This window comes from Ailuropoda melanoleuca, chromosome 8 (genome assembly GCF_002007445.2).
Source record: "Ailuropoda melanoleuca isolate Jingjing chromosome 8, ASM200744v2, whole genome shotgun sequence".
Lineage (NCBI taxonomy): Eukaryota > Metazoa > Chordata > Mammalia > Carnivora > Ursidae > Ailuropoda > Ailuropoda melanoleuca.
In genome coordinates, this window is record NC_048225.1 from 77,657,547 (window position 1) to 77,673,750 (window position 16,204).

Sequence of the window (16,204 nt, forward strand, 5' to 3'; positions counted from 1 at the left end):
AGCAGCCACATGAAAAAAAGAAACAGGTAAAATTAACTTTAATAATACATTCTATTTAATCTAATACATCCAAAGTATTGTCTTTTTTTTTTTTTTTCGAAGTAGGCTCCATGCCCACCGTGGATCCCAACTAGGGACTTGAACTCATGATCCTCAGATCAAGACCTGAGCTGAGAAATCAAGAATCGATGCTTAACCAACTGAGTGACGCAGGGCACCCCTAAAGTATTATCATTTTAATATGAAATTAAGAAATATATTAATGAAAAAAAGGAAAAATATATTAATGAAATATTTTACTGCTGGGGTGTACTAAATCTTCAAAGCCAGCATATATTTTATGCTTACAGTATAAATGAATTTGGACTAGCCACATTATTTTAAGCACTCATTAGCAATATGCGGCTAGTGATTACCATACTGGACAGCACAGGTCCAGAAATTCAATACAACCTCAATAAAAATTGCAGCAGATATTTTTGTGAACATCAACATGCTAATTTAAAAATGTTTGGAAATGGCAAGGACTAAGAACAGGAAAGGTTAACACTGAAAAACAAAACTGGAAAACATACATCAACCACATACTAAGATATACTATAAAACTACACTAAGACAATGCGGTGTTGGTGCAAAGACAGAGAAACAGATCAATGAAACAGAACAGAGTCCAGAAACATTTACTGTCACCTGATTATGACAAAGGTGACCTGATTATGATTGCAGTGACTTCAGGGCACTAGGGAGAGATGGTCTTTTCATTAAATGGTGCTAGGTCAATGAGATATCCTTTGGGGGAAAAGAATGTATCTTTACTCCTAACACAGTAACAAGAATCAATTCTAGATGGATTGTAGATCTAAATGTAAAATAAAATAAACCTAAGAAGAAAACATAGGAAAATATCTTCATAAAATTAGAAATAGCCAAGATTACATAAGACACACAACAAACAACTGAAGGAAAAACTGATAAATGGAACTAAAAATGATGTGCTTACTTACTTCCTCTTGATGAAAGGTAGGAGGCAATGTTGGGGAAGGTGCAAAAGGAGGTGGAGAGATAACCTTCCTTTCCTCTAGCTGGGCCATTATTTCCTTTCGTCTGCGATGTAGCTCATCCAGACTAGGATGGGGCTGAGCAGGAGGAGGAAGCCGGCTATAAGGAGGGTCCTGGAAATGCAAAGATCAGTAAAAACTGAAAAAGAATTTCAAAACACATTAACTCATTTAGTACATATTTTAAATATGTAGCTGCCTGTGTACTCACTTCAGTATTTGAACATACTAAGACTTAAAAAAACAAAGCAAAGTAAAACAAAACCCCCCAAAACGCTGAGGTTTTCCCAAAGAGCTAAATTTAAATTTCTTTTCCTTGGCCAGAGACCATAATTTCCAAATACAGTTGACCCCTGAAAAATACAAGCTTAACTGTACAGGGCACTTACGCATGGATTTTTTTCAACAAAAACAGTTCTGGAAATACATTTTCTCTAACGATTTTAATAACCTTTTCTCTAGCTTACCATATTGTAAGAATACAGTATATAATACATATAACATACAAAATATGTGTTAACTGACTATGTTGGCCTTCTGGTCAACAGTAGGCTATTAGTAGGTAAGTTTTTGGGGAGTCAAAAGTTACACGTGGGTTTTCAATTGTATGGGGGGCACTGTGCCCCTTAATGCCTGCATTGCTCAAGGGTCAAATGTAGATCTAGAAATGTTAGTAAAACTATCTAAAGTTCAGAAACTAAGAAGGGTTAGTGGGAGTGGGGTGGGATTTTTTTCCCTTTAATAGTTAAAAAACCCCAAAACAAAAAATCAACCCTAACCAAATCGTGAAAAGATGAAAAAAAGGAGGGGGGAAGCTTTCTCATAAAAAAGAATTGATCAAAGGGTTACTACCATGGCAAAAAGGTAAATCACTGCAACCAATAATAAAATTAAACGGTATAATAAGAAAAAAACCCAGCATACTCTCATGTACGAAGGTCTGATTTGAGTTGGATGAGGAGCCACGGGATAGTAACCCTCCATCTGCTGGTATCTTTCTCTGGATTCTGGTACATAGGATGGTACTGCTGCAGGTGGAATCTCAATGGGTATAGGGCTTTCTCGAAAAATCTCCTCTCTTGCATAAGACTGAGCAGGGTATACTCGGCGGCCATCATAGTGTGGTGGGTACATAGGTGGGTACTGTTGTGGCTGTGTGCCATACTGAGAGTTTACTACACGATCTTGGAGATATGGTGGATAATGATCCAAGTAGGGAGGACCAGGTTCAGGAGCAGATGGTGGAGGTCTGACAAAACGAGATACACACTGTGGTGGTGTAGTATAGTACATACCTGTACAATACAAAAAAGGAACCAAAAGCAACAATAAGCCAATCTATTTTTCTATATTTTCCTTTTAATATACTTCAACACTGAAGAATTAATAATCCACTCATTTCTTTACATGTTTTCCCCTCTGTTTATGTAGTCAGGTTAGCTTTATGAAAAATACGCAAAAATTAACCTTAATCCTTAAAAGTCATTGATAAAACTAATCTATTGATAATCTATGACAGTAGATTGGCTCTCTCAGTTGTCTGACCATCTTTCTGGTGTGCCTTAATGCAATGCAAACATGGAAAGCAGAAGACTACATTTCCCTGAAATTCAGTTTCTACAGATCCCTTGCGCAAATTCTGAATGGGAAATGGAGTTAACAGGAAAGGAATGCGGCACACACGGATCTGCTGCTGCAGAGCTAGGAGCTGCTGCACAGCTCTGGAGGTTCTGGAGACACCAGTTGCAGAAGTAGCTTTCCAATTTTCAGACTTTGGCCTCAAGTGATGTGATNCCGGGGCAAAAAAAGGCCCCCCCTTTTTTTTTTTTCTGCTTCCTTTTTTTTTTTTTTTTTTTTAAGATTTTATTTGAGAGAGAGAGAGGGAACCAGTGAGTGCACAAGCTGGGGGAGAGGCAGAGAGAGAGAGAGAGAGAAGCAGGCTCCCGCCTGAGCAGGGAGCCCAGTGTGGGACTCAATTCTAAGACCCTGGGAATCATGACCTGAGCCGAAGGCAGATGCTTAACTGACTGAGCCACCCAGGTGCCCCCCACCCTCACTAATAACAGCAGCTACTTCTGGGACTCGCTCCTGGAGGCCTAGCTTAAGCCTGCCTTTGCAGTACTTCCACTGATTCTGTAGGCACCTAAACTCCCTGCATTAAACCTCTTTCTGCTTAATACAGCAAGACGATTTCTGACCTCTGCCACTGGACCTTGACTGATAGTGTATTCAAGGTCACCTTAACAAAAGTAGCTCCATTTTTCCTGTGGTGGATGGCCCAAAGGAAGATACAAAAAACCATCATATTTTTACATGTATTAATAATGCTATACCAATTTAAAAGCTCTTCCTTTGATAGTAGAGAAGACATTTCCGATTCAAAATTAAGACAACTTTGGGAAAAGGAAATGGAGAACACCTTTAATCTACTCTAGTTTAAAAAAATAATAGCACCAGAGGGTCTCTGACAGAGATCCAACACTTGAAAAAATCAGTGTTCCTATTTTTCACAGGAATTGTATATGTGAAGCCTCAGTCATCCCCACTTCTTCACTTTCCATACCTAGTATCGCCATTAAAGCTGGCTAATTTTTTCAAATTTGACTATTTTCTCAAATCCCTTCTTCTTCTTTCCCACCACACTATTCCAACAATAGTCCCCTCACTCCTCCTCAACACTAGACTGTAATCTTTGCAATCCATTCATAAATCTATTTTTTTATTCCCATATTTCTATTTAGGACATTCTTTCATAACGTCTTTTTGATTCCTCAAGTTCTCAGTGATCTCCCTGGAGTCTTGCAGTTAATCTCTACCACATTAATACTAACCACAACTGAATGCTTACTTTTTAACAGACATATATGTTTTTAACACATAGACATGCTTACTTTTTAACAGACATATATGTTTTTAACACATAGACAACGTATGTAAACTCACACTATTTCTTTACTAATATTGATTCTACACTATTGACTCTCTACAGTATGTATGCTGCATTTTTTTCATATATATTACAGGGCCCCCCAAAAATATAAGGTGATAAATGAAAGCAAGAAAAGCATACTGGGTGTGTTTAATTTATACCCACTGTAATATTAAATTCTTTTTCATGCTCAAAGAAAATTTTGGTCAGAAAAATATATACTGCCTTAGTTAAGCAAATTTCTACTGTCTACTTGGGTGACTTGTTATTTCCATAAATATATGCACATATTTAATACACAACTAGCTTCCAGTGATGGGCAGTTTGCTTTATATACCTCTGTTAATTTACTTATGTTATACTATTTAGTTGATCATAAAATCTCTTTTTCCGAAGTATTATATAAATGCATTTATTTTCCTTGAGGCTGCTGCAAATATGATCACTCTTTCTTGGAACTGTTCTCATAACTCCTAAGAAAAGACAGAAACATAAATAAAAGATCATTACCCTGCTGATAAGGTGCTGGTTCAAATGGTGGAGCAGCTCCTCGAGGATCCTGATAGTAAACATCTGTCTGTTGTGCTGGATATAACTGAGAGCCTCGTGGTACCATCTGCAGTGGTTTGGTGACTGGCATAGGAGGCAAGTCTGTCGGCCCCCTTGGAGGTACAGGATGTGGATTCACAGGTAAGGCAGAAATACTCTTAGGGACAGATTCTAGCCTAAAGGAATAAGATTCTACAAGTCAAGTTTAAGGTCTCAAAAATACTTCTAATATACACAAACTGCTAAATGTTTTCTGTTTTTTTTTTTGAAAAAAGCCTTAATTTGGGAAACCTTTTTCCCCCAATAGTCCTTTCTTCTACAAATTTCATAAGCTTTGATCTTATTTCACTTATGCTGCTTCTTAAAAATCACTAGCACAGGAAATAAAAAACAAAATAAAGCCAAAAATGAAGTATTTGTTTCTTTTTCTTTCTTTCTTTCTTTTTTTTTTTTTTAAACATTGATTATTCTTTCTTCCTCTACTTTGTCTGTAAAGGAGAAACTTTAAATAAAAGTTAGGAAAAATGACGTACAAGTCAGGAGGAGATCCAGGGGCACTACTGCTCAGATGATCTATCTTTCCCGGTTTCAGACTAGAATCGTAGGTGGCGTCTGTCCCTCGTGGAATCAGCTGTGTTACTGTATTCCCTGCTGACACAATTCCATTTGGCAGAGCAGGGGTTTTTCTGCTAGGCAGATCCACTGCACCTTCATCTGGAAGGACAGCTGCTGAAGGCAGGCCCACCTCATTAAGTTGACCCAAAGAGGCACTCAGGGGTCTTCTGGGAACTAGGCGTTTGTTCATTTTACGAAACCTATATAGAAAGCAAAGTCACACAACAAAACCCAAGATTATAAAAGGAAAACCAAGAACTAAAATGTATTTGAGAAACAGATACAAAGGAAAAGATACTAAGAACATTACTTTCTAGAAATTCTCTTGAAACACTGGCTATAGCTACCAACTTGAAAACTTGTGTGTGTAGACACCATAAAATCTCAGGCAACAAACTAAGTATAAAATTCCTTATAATGAGGGGCGCCTGGGTGGCTCAGTGGTTAAGCGTCTGCCTTCAGCCCAGGGCGTGATCCCAGAGTCCTGGGATCGAGCCCCACATCAGGCTCCTCCGCTGGCAGCCTGCTTCTTCCTCTCCCACTCCCCCTGCTTGTGTTCCTTCTCTCACTGGCTGTCTCTGTCAAATAAATAAAATCTTAAAAAAAAAAAAATTCCTTATAATGAGTATTTGCAACATTGTAAATCATGCTAATTAATATTTGCATTTTAACTTACTTTTATTGTAATTTCTATTTCTGAAACATTGGAGGGGTAGAAAAATCTTTAGAAGATTGTTTCTGAAATATCTTACATTAGCTTTCCCTCAAATGCCTTGGCATACAGTCAGCCTATATTATAAATTAACAATAAAACAAAAAGCCAGTGTGCAGATAAAATTTACCATTTATTCCGTTAAAATTTTTAAATTAAGAGTAGTAATTTGTATCAGATATGATTCAGAGATGCTGATGCTATGTGTGCCTACACAAAACTGGAATTATTTTAAAAGTGGATTAATATAAACAATATAGAGTAATGCCTAAATTTAAACAGACACTGAGGTCTAAAAGGCACGTAGATTCTAAATTTAACCAAAAGAAAAATATTAAGCCATCCGACTCTAGGACCCTTGTTCCTCAACAGTGAAAGCCAATCTATTTACACCTGCTAGGGCACTTTAAAAAATAATCTCAAAGACAGACCCCCATAAGAAAAATGCTGTTTTTCCGAAGGTTTCCCATATTTGACAAATTTCAGAGGGGCAGAGAGGAGACACTACTCCTCAGGTATAAACACTGTTAACAGTGTGGTACGTAATCATACAGATTCTTCCCTCCATACCCTGCCTTAATATTAATATGCATGTAAAACTATTATTAACAGAAATAGGGTTGTATATGACTGCTAAATAACTTTCCTTCTACTTTGTAACTTGGATATTCCTTTATGTCAGTACATTTTAGGTTCTTTCTAGTTTTTTGCTATTAAAACAATGTAGTAACAGATGCTTATGTACATGTACTTGCACCTCTGTGTGACTGAAGTGACTAACCAGAAGCAGAACTGTAAGTCTAATGTATGAACACTGGAAACTGTTATAATGCTCTAAAACTATTATAACTCCTAATGATAATAAGAGAAATGTCTTTTTCCATTATCTCATCAAACACTGGGTAGTATCACAGTCTCTCTTAATTTGCTAAAGTATCATTTTTTAAAAAGATTTTATTTGGGGAGGGAGTGCACAACACACATGCACACGCATGCACGGGGGTGGGGTGAAGAGATAAACAGACTCCGGCAGAGCGGGGAGCCTGACACCCCGCCCCCCTCCACCTCAGGACCCTAAAATCACGAGCAGAAACCAAGCATCCTATGCTTCATAGACTGAGCCACACAGGTGCCCCCCAAAAATATCATTTTGTTTTAATTTGTATTTAACAATCAATGAAGCTGACATTGTTTTACATGTTTTTTTTAGTATTCTTCTGTGAATTGCCTATATGTTCATGATCCATATATTTACTGGTTCTTCTCCTTACAGATTTGTAGTAACTCATTTTATATTAGGAATGTCAGTCCTCTGGATGTCATTTTCCCACCAATCTTTTTTTTTTTTTTTTAAATTGTGCTGTTTGGGCCATATCTTAAGATTTTTTATGTAATCATCATATTTATCAATCTCCTTTAGGGATGCTGGGGTGTCTTTCAAAAATTCTTTCCTATTATAAGATTAAGTAACAACAGGAAAGATCTCTTAGTTTCCTTCTTAAAGATTTAAACCTCTAATACATTTATAATTCGTTCTGATATAAAGGTAAGAATTGAGTTCTAATTATTTTTCAAATGGATAGCAGTTGTTTCAACGTCACCTTCGTTACTGATGTGAAATGCCACCTTCAGCACAAATACTCAGTTCCTACTGTGTCCGGCATTCTTTCTAGATTTTCCGTTGTACTTCATTGATATGTTGTTGTTTTTTTTTTTTTTAAGATTTTATTTATTTATTTGACACAGAGAGAGAGGCAGCGAGAGAAGGGAACATAAGCGGGGGAGTGGGAGAAGCATGTTTCCCGCTGAGCAGGGAGCCCGATGCAGGGCTCCATCCCAGAATGCTGGGATCATGACCTGAGCTGAAGGCAGGTGCTGGCACCCTGAATTATCTGTTCTTATGCTAATACCACAGTCCGTGTGTGCACTGCAGCTCGTAATATACCTTAATAGTTGTTAGTCTAGTTCGTGGAAAACTTACCTTTTTGGAAATTTTCTGGCCATTTATATTTACTTTCCCAGTGAATGATTTTGTTAGGTCTTAACAATCATCATGTTGAGATTCTAATTAAGATTTCACTGAATTTACTGTTAAAGAAAAGATAAAACCTATATAATGGTGAGTCCTTTCCAAGAACACAGTGCAGCTTCTTCATTTATTCAATTCTTATCTTACGTGCGAGGGTAGCTTACAAATTCAATCCTGAATAATTCTTATTAGTTTATTATTTGGTATTTATCTTTTTTGTTGTTGGTGGTAATGCCAAAGAGATCTCTAATTTCCTTTACTTTTTAACTGGTTATATTTCCCTTTTTAGTTTATATGAGAGTAATTCATTGCTGTAAAGTAATATTTTTGATTTGCTAAAATTTTCATTTCTTTTGTTTCAGTACTTCTTGAGTTTTTACATGTATGGTTTTATGACAATTTTATTCTTTGGTTATGTACAGTGGCTACCACTCCCAGAACGTTCAATAATAGTCTCACCACTACTAAATTCTGCCTGTCAACTTCAATGAGACTGAATCTAATATTTTACTAATCGAGCATCATGCAATCATACTAGCTTTTGACATACAATTATGTTGAGAAAGTGTCTATGATAGTTTTTTTTTTTTTAATTTTATTTATGTATTTGACAGAATGAGAGAGCACAAGCAGGGTGAATAGTAGAGGGAGAGGGAAAAGCAGGCTCCCCCCACTGAGCTGGGAGCCTGATGCGGGGCCGATCCCAGGACCCTGGGATCATGACCTGAGCCGAGGGCAGACGCTTAACCATCTGAGCTACCCAGGCGCCCCTATGACAGCTTTCTTCTATTAAAGAATTTTGGTCTATTATGGACATTTGATTTTACTCAAATGCCTTGTGGCATCTTCGCATATAATCACATGGTATTTCTTCTCTAACCGTGAAGTAATTATTTTCTGTTACCTTTGCACCTCATGGTGTCTACACTTATACTGAATTTTAATATTTGGGATTTTTAAAATATTAATATGTGAGATGGATTTGTATTTTCTTTAATTGTGCTATCTTTGACAAGTTTAGTGGCAATGTTACACTGACTTTATAAAAAAAATTAAGTAGTTTTTTTTCTACTATGTGCTGGAAAATATAGCATCATTGGAATTATCTGATCCTCAAAATTTAAAAGAATTTAAAACAATCTGTGAAGTTACGCCTGGCAATAAAATAATTTCGTGAATAGAGCAAAGGGCAAATTTTTCAATTGGAAATACATTATTCAATTAGTTAAAATTGATGAAAATTTTTAGAGTTTTAATTTTTTTTGGTAGTGCAAATGATTCACTTCTATATTTAGTTTCCTATTTGTGGGCACGATATAATGAAAGCTGAAGAAACTGCTTCAGTTTTTTTTTTTTTAAATCTGTATTACTTTCTAAACATTTCCCATTCATTAAAGAGAAGGCAACTACTCCTTTTCTGTTTCCTAACAGTGGCAAAGTATTCTACTTAGTAACTACCTTATTTCATAACAAGTTATTAGAAGACTGAGTTTAGTAACTTTCACACTTACTTCTCCAATTCCTCCTGTGAGTGTGCAAACGTACAGCTGGCCCCACGAGGGCATCCTCCTCTCTGCTTCATATCTCGACACATGTATGTTTTATATTTGCTATGCTGTGGAGGCTGAGACCAAAGTTGAAACATTAGACACTGATTCAAACTAACTCACACAATTATCTAGACTGCTCAGAGCACAAGTGTTAGAAACCCATTCTGTCTGAAGTCTCAGAGTCCAAAAATAAATTATTTATAAAGAATGGCATCCTGATTTTTTGATACGTTGGCATTAACACTCAAACATGTAGCATCATATAAATCTTAGATTAAATCTGATGACGGCTTTATTATTTTCTTTCCAGGTTTATAATGGACAAATAAGCCACTGGAGTTTAGGGCTTTCCAATGTTTAATACATGTTCTAATATTTGTTTTGGACAATGTTTAGTATAACTGTATTTACAACTAGGTTTTCCTATGACACAGCATGAATCTATAATAGGCTCTATAAAGAAAAATACGCTGTAACCAATTCTTGATATGCAGAAAACATATCGAGGACTTAAAATACCACTAAACTAAATGAAATCTGATGCATTTTATCACCTATCAACAGAACTTAGAAGACTAATCTTATTATTGTTACATTCTTCATGATGTCTAATAGAACGTGGAGTTAAAAATAAGTTTTTAATCTTTTTTCTTATGATAAAATAAAGTTTGGTCTATGCTTAGTTTATTTAGGAAAACTGTATCCATATTATTCTACTCAGCAGGATACTTTTTTCAATAAAGATTTTATTTTTAAGTACTCTCTATACCCAACATGGGAGCTCAAAGTCACAACTCTGAGATCCAGAGATGCATGCTCTACCAAGTCAGCCAGGTGTCCCCCTACTCAGCAGGATACTTTTAATGTTTCTTGCCTCTCAAAGAAAAAAAAAATTGAATAATCTATTAATATTTACCTGAATCAGATAAATGAGTAAGGTTTTAATTTCACAAGCTTAACTATTGCAAAATAAAAGATCTAGTGAATCTAACATAAATCCTGAGGGCAAAATAAAATTATCGGGAATAAAATGAAAAATTGTAGCCATAACATAAACTATTACATTTTACTGCCATATACTTCATTTAAAAGTATCTGAAGAAAATTTGACCCACTTGCACAACAGACATTATCTGAATGAAAAATGTTAAACTACTACTACAGAAAAAGCATTTACAAATATGTCAACAGTACTGGACAGATACAGCATTGAAAAGTGATATACATTATCAAACTAAAATGTAACAGTAACCAAAGAGAATCATTTTATTTAACATAGAACCTTTAGCACAGAATCAAATGCTGCTATATAGCCAATGTGAAAATTGACTCCAGTACAACAACAGATCAACAGGATTATTTAATTCCACTGTTGCCAGATAAAATTACTACACTAATCCATTAAACTGGCTGTAAACCACGTTAAACTAATTTATAGTTTCTACAGTCAGAATCTCAAAATATTCACGCCATCTTGTTGGTTTTGTTTGTAGCGGTCGTAACGTCCCCGGCGGCTTACTTCTGCACTCCCAACTTCCCCCTTACCTGCTGTTGATCTGCTCCCTTTTTGCTATGGTTCTGGATATAGTCTACTAGCCCATGTACCACGGTCCGCACAGCAACCAGCCCGTTTTCTAGCTGCTCCCAAGTAGGAGGAGGAGCGTCTACACAAATTAAAAAGATATTATTTAATATTTTGCCCAATACTAAACTAATAAAAGAGTTAGTTCAGCCCTTCAGTGAAATAAAAAGTTAGGCTTCATACAGCTTTTTAAGTAATAACGTATTCACCTGAACATCATTTTAAGGAATGGATTATAAACTAAAATAACTACAGAGACAGGGAAGGTAACATAAAGAAATTAAGCAGGCCAGACAATAAATGGCAACCACGATTAGACACTCAGTGTTGGGAATGACAACACAGAGACTGTGCTGAACTGGAGAGTATTTAAGGTTATGGTCACTATTCAACTTTGGCTGACTGCTGTTATGTGACGATGCAAGGCTGGAACTCCAGATACATTGCTGTTTCCCAGAAAAAACTAAAATTTGAGATTTTCATGAAAAATTATCCAGTTTTAAGTTTTACCTAAACAATTTAGAATATTGTGCAGACCAACACTGTGTGGACCAAACAAAACTTCACTGTGAACTAGCCAATTTGTAATGTCCATTTTGAAATTCTGCATAAATCAAGTATTGGTAAACAATGTGTTTAAAAGGTTTTAATAGGGGCGCCTGGGTGGCTCAGTTGTTAAATGTCTACCTTTGGCCCAGGGTGTGATCCCAGGATCCTGGGATCAAGCCCTGTATCAAGCTCCCTGCTCCGCTGGGAGCCTGCTTCTTCCTCTCCCACTCCCCCTGCTTGTGTTCCCTCTCTTGCTGGCTGTCTCTCTCTCTGTCAAATAAATAAATAAAATCTTAAAAAAAAAAAAAAGTTTTAATAGAAGAGTCACTATATAAAGCAACTCTGCTATATATCCTCTTCATTTAATATTTGTCTAGTGCCAATGCTGAGATTTTATAAAGGAAAAGTTCACCAAAAATATGAAATGTTCTCTAAGAGAAAATATAAAAAGAAGTGAGAACACAAATATAGAGATGACTTCCTGTTGGAGACACTCTGAAAGACTTCTAGGCGATGGCTGTGAATGAGGCTTTGAAGGACACATGGAGTTTCACTTGGGAAAAAATGAAGATACAGAGAAGGTGACGAGAACAGTCATACAAAAAAGTAATGTCTGGAACACCTACTGAGTCCCAGGTATTGCTCTAGTTGCTAGGGAAGCAACAACGATCAAAACAAAAAACCACTATATCCAAGGAGAGGAGACAGACAATAAATAAGATAATCGAAATATAAGCAATTTAGATAATGAGGACTTAAATAAATGGAGCAAAGAAAGGGTATGTATAAAATTTTAGACTGGGTGGCCTGAGAATGTCTCCTTGAGGAGGTTACATCTGATTAAAGACCTGAAAAAAGGGGATGAGTGTGCCTTGTGGATATATTAGGACAAAAATGCTCTAGGAAAAGAATAAGTGGAAAGGCCCTGATGTGAAAGTATGCCTGCCACGTTCCACAGAGGTGAAACTGGAAAGAAATGAATTAGGTGGAAAAGAATGGGAGATAAGCTTAGAAAGAGGTAAAGAATCCCAGATAATGTGAGGCTTGGTAGGTCATGGGAAAGATTTTTTATTTTACTGAACAATGGAAAGCACTGGAGATTTTTTTTTTTTAAAGATATTTACTTATTTATTTGACAGAGCGAGCGAGCGCATGCGTGCATATAAGCAGCAGGAGCAGCGGGCAGAGGGAGAGGGAGAAGCAGACTCCCCATCGAGCAGGGAGCTGGACGTGGGGCCCAACCCCAGAACCTGGGGATTACGACCTGACCCAAAGGCAGATGCTCAACCGACTGAGCCACCCAGGCGCACCTGGAGATTTTTTAAGATTTTATTTATTCATTTGTAGAGAGCAGGCAAGTCAGAGTGCACATGTGTATGTGAGCAGGGAGAGGGGGAGAATCTGAAGCCGACTCTGTGCTGAGTGTGGAACCAACACAGAGCTCAACCAGTCCTGAAGAATTTTTGAACAGACGGGTAACAGGATCACTCTAGCTCCTATGCTAAAACCAGACTAACAATAGGAGGCTATTCTGTAATCCCTGAAGACAGATGAGGATGGTAGCAGTGAAGGTGACAAGCAGAGGGATTCTATAGATGGATTTTAAAGGGAAGGGCCTACAGGGTATGCTGTTGGATCAAATGTACAAAATGTGAAAGGAAGAGCTGAAGAGGTCGCCAAGGTGCTTGGACTGAGGAAATGAAATGGAAGGTTGGAGTTGCCACTAAAAGGAATGGGAGGTGGAGTGAGGGTGGTGCTTGGAACTCACTGTTGGACAGATTAAGTTTGAAATTCTTCTTGTTTTTTTTTAAGATTCTTTTAATTTATTCATTTGAGAGGCAGAGAGAGAGAGAGAGAAACAGACAGACAGAAAGAGGACAAGCAGGGTAGAGGCAGAGGGAGGAGAAGCAGACTCCCCGCTGAGCTAGGAGCCCAGCGTGGGGCTTGAGTCCAGGACCTGGAGATCATGACCTGAGCCGAAGCCAGACACTTATTAACCATCTGAGCCACCCAGGTGCCCCTAAGTTTGGAATTCTTACTACATATTCAAGTAGGCCTGCTGGATGTTGAGCAGGCAGGCGGATATACAAAAGAATTCAGGAAGGTTTGGGCTAGATATACTTACTACATGTTTCACAGACTCTAAATCAATTGCAACACACACCATTATTTCATGTGCCACCAAAATAAAAGAAGATTGTTAATTAAATTACATGTCATTACTTACATAGATGCATCCCAATTTCAGAAATGTTAAGATTGAAAGAAATGTGGGCTTCAGAACTGATGAAATATAGTAAATTTGGGAGTGATATAAATAATATTTAAAGGTATGAGACTAGATGATATTATCTAGGGAATGCGTATTAGAAAAGGGATACATTTATTAAACTATTGGAGCAATCAAAAAGTGAGAAGCTATGGAGATGAGAAATTAGCAGAGGTTCAGAGGAGGTCCCAATAATATGAGAAGGAAGCTAGAAAATGTGGTGGCCTGGAAGCTAAATGAAGAAAGTGTTAAGAGGATCAGAAAGTGAACAACATTAAATGCTGCTAACAGGTCAAATAAAATGAGAGCCAAGAACTGATGTCTGGAATTAACTACATGGAAGTAACCTGTGACCCTGACAAAACAGTTTTGGTTGAACAGTAGAGATAAATGTCTGACTGGAGCGAGTTCAAGAGCATGGTTTGTTTTTTTNGAGCATTGTTTGTTTTTTTTTTGTTTGTTTGTTTGTTTGTTTTAAAAGGAGAAAAACAGTAATAGGTGGATGGCAAATGTTGTCCAAGTGGGTTATACTGACAGGAGTAATAGGATGTTTGTATGTTGACAGAAATACTCCAGTAGAGAAGGAAACCTGATGATATAAGAAACAGAGGATACTTGACAAGATGATATTAGGAACATGAGAAGGGAGACAGGCCTTAGCTCAGAGGTACAGTTTATCCACTGTTACACAAGGACAGCAGAATATATTGGCACAGATACAGATAAAGGTTGGTGACTGATAGGGTGGTGAACTCGTGGAAGTGCTCTTTTGATTGCTCAGAATGAGCAAAGCACAACAGTGAAAAAAGAAAAACGACTATGTTCTAGGAATATATCCGACCTGGTTTGATTACGTAATTTTGATAGTAAATTCTTTCTTAAGATTGTATTTATTTGAGGGGTGCCTGGGTGGCTCAGTAGTTAAGCGTCTGCCTTCGGCTCAGGGCATGATCCCAGAGTCCTGGGATCGAGACCCACATTAGGCTCCTCCACTGGGAGCCTGCTTCTTCCTCTCCCACTCCCCCTGCTTGTGTTCCCTCTCTCGCTGGCTGTCTCTCTGTCAAATAAATACAATCTTTAAAAAAAAAAAAAAAAAGATTGTATTTATTTGAGAGAGAGAGAAAGGCAGAAAGAGAGCACAAGCAGGGGGAGCAGCAGAGGGAGAAGGAGAAGCAGGCTCCCCGCTGAGCAGGAAGCCCGAAGTGGGCTTGATCCCAGGACCCTAATATCACAACCTGAGCTGAAGGCAGATGCTTAACTGACTTGAGCCACCCAGGCATCCCATTTATAGTAAATTCTATAAAGGTAGATTGATTTAAAAAAATTAAAATTAGAGGGCCCCAAATGCCACTGTCAAGAGTTCCAAACCTTATTAAGTAATGTGGTGTCACTGAAGGTTATGAGCACAGAAATAAGATCAGAGATGTGATTTATCTGCAGCAGTAAGTGGACTGGACTGAAAAAATTAAGAGTAGAGGAAAATGGAAGGCATCCAGTCTCAGGAAAAAGAATAAGGCCCTCACCAATGCAGTATTAACCAGCATGGGATAGAGGGATATTGTGAAAGAACAGACAGATCCTGTTGTCTGAAATGGTGTGTAGAGCAAGTAAAAGGAAAAGATATGAGCTAAGACAAAAGACTCAGGTTTTAAGGGTAGATACCTCAGACAATGGGGTCATTTAACAGAGAGCACAGGAGGAAGAGCTGCTATGGAGTGAAGAAGGATTTGCTTTGAAGAACAGAGAGGAGATAATGAAGAATCTCAGAAAGCATTTGGGAAAGAAGTCTGGAGTGATGAAGAGGTAACAATGATAGAGATATTTGGGAGTATATTTTCTGCAGAGAGTAATACCCAGTGCTGGGAATGAATGACCATAATCAACAGAATGCAAAGAAAACAAAATTCCAAGAACACAACTGGCCTACTCCTTAGTGGGCAGAGAGGGAAGAGTGATCAAAATAAGACAGAAGCAGCACTTAGACAAGACAGAAGGAAACTATGAGAGTACAGAAAGATAAGGTATGAGGAGAGTTTCTATAATGAGGAATTAGTCGACAACATTATCAAATGCTAAAGAGAAATCAAGTAATCTGAGGACTGAGAAGCTGCCTTTGGGATTCGAAACAAGGAAATTACTTGTGAATTTTTTTTTTTTAAGATTTTATTTATTTATTCTACAGAGATAGAGACAGCCAGCGAGAGAGGGAACACAAGCAGGGGGAATGGGAGAGGAGCAGGCTCATAGCGGAGGAGCCTGATGTGGGGCTCGATCCCATAACGCTGGGATCACGCCCTGAGCCGAAGGCAGACGCTTAACCGCTGTGCCACCCAGGCGCCCCTACTTGTGAATGTTAAGAGAA

General features: G+C 37.7%; 1 protein-coding gene across 2 annotated transcripts in view; it reads right to left on the reverse strand.

Moving 5' to 3' along the window:
- Nucleotides 1-16,204, reverse strand: part of RC3H1 (ring finger and CCCH-type domains 1) — a 63,365-nt gene that overhangs the window by 19,006 nt on the left and 28,155 nt on the right. For both annotated transcript variants that reach the window (XM_011221964.3, XM_002916953.4), the window contains exons 8-13: nt 10,988-11,106; nt 9,404-9,516; nt 5,070-5,351; nt 4,498-4,712; nt 1,983-2,353; nt 1,005-1,172 (exon numbers count right to left, since the gene is read on the reverse strand). In XM_011221964.3, coding sequence (XP_011220266.1) covers nt 1,005-1,172; nt 1,983-2,353; nt 4,498-4,712; nt 5,070-5,351; nt 9,404-9,516; nt 10,988-11,106 — 1,268 coding nt within the window. The remainder of the gene's footprint in view (nt 1-1,004; nt 1,173-1,982; nt 2,354-4,497; nt 4,713-5,069; nt 5,352-9,403; nt 9,517-10,987; nt 11,107-16,204) is intronic.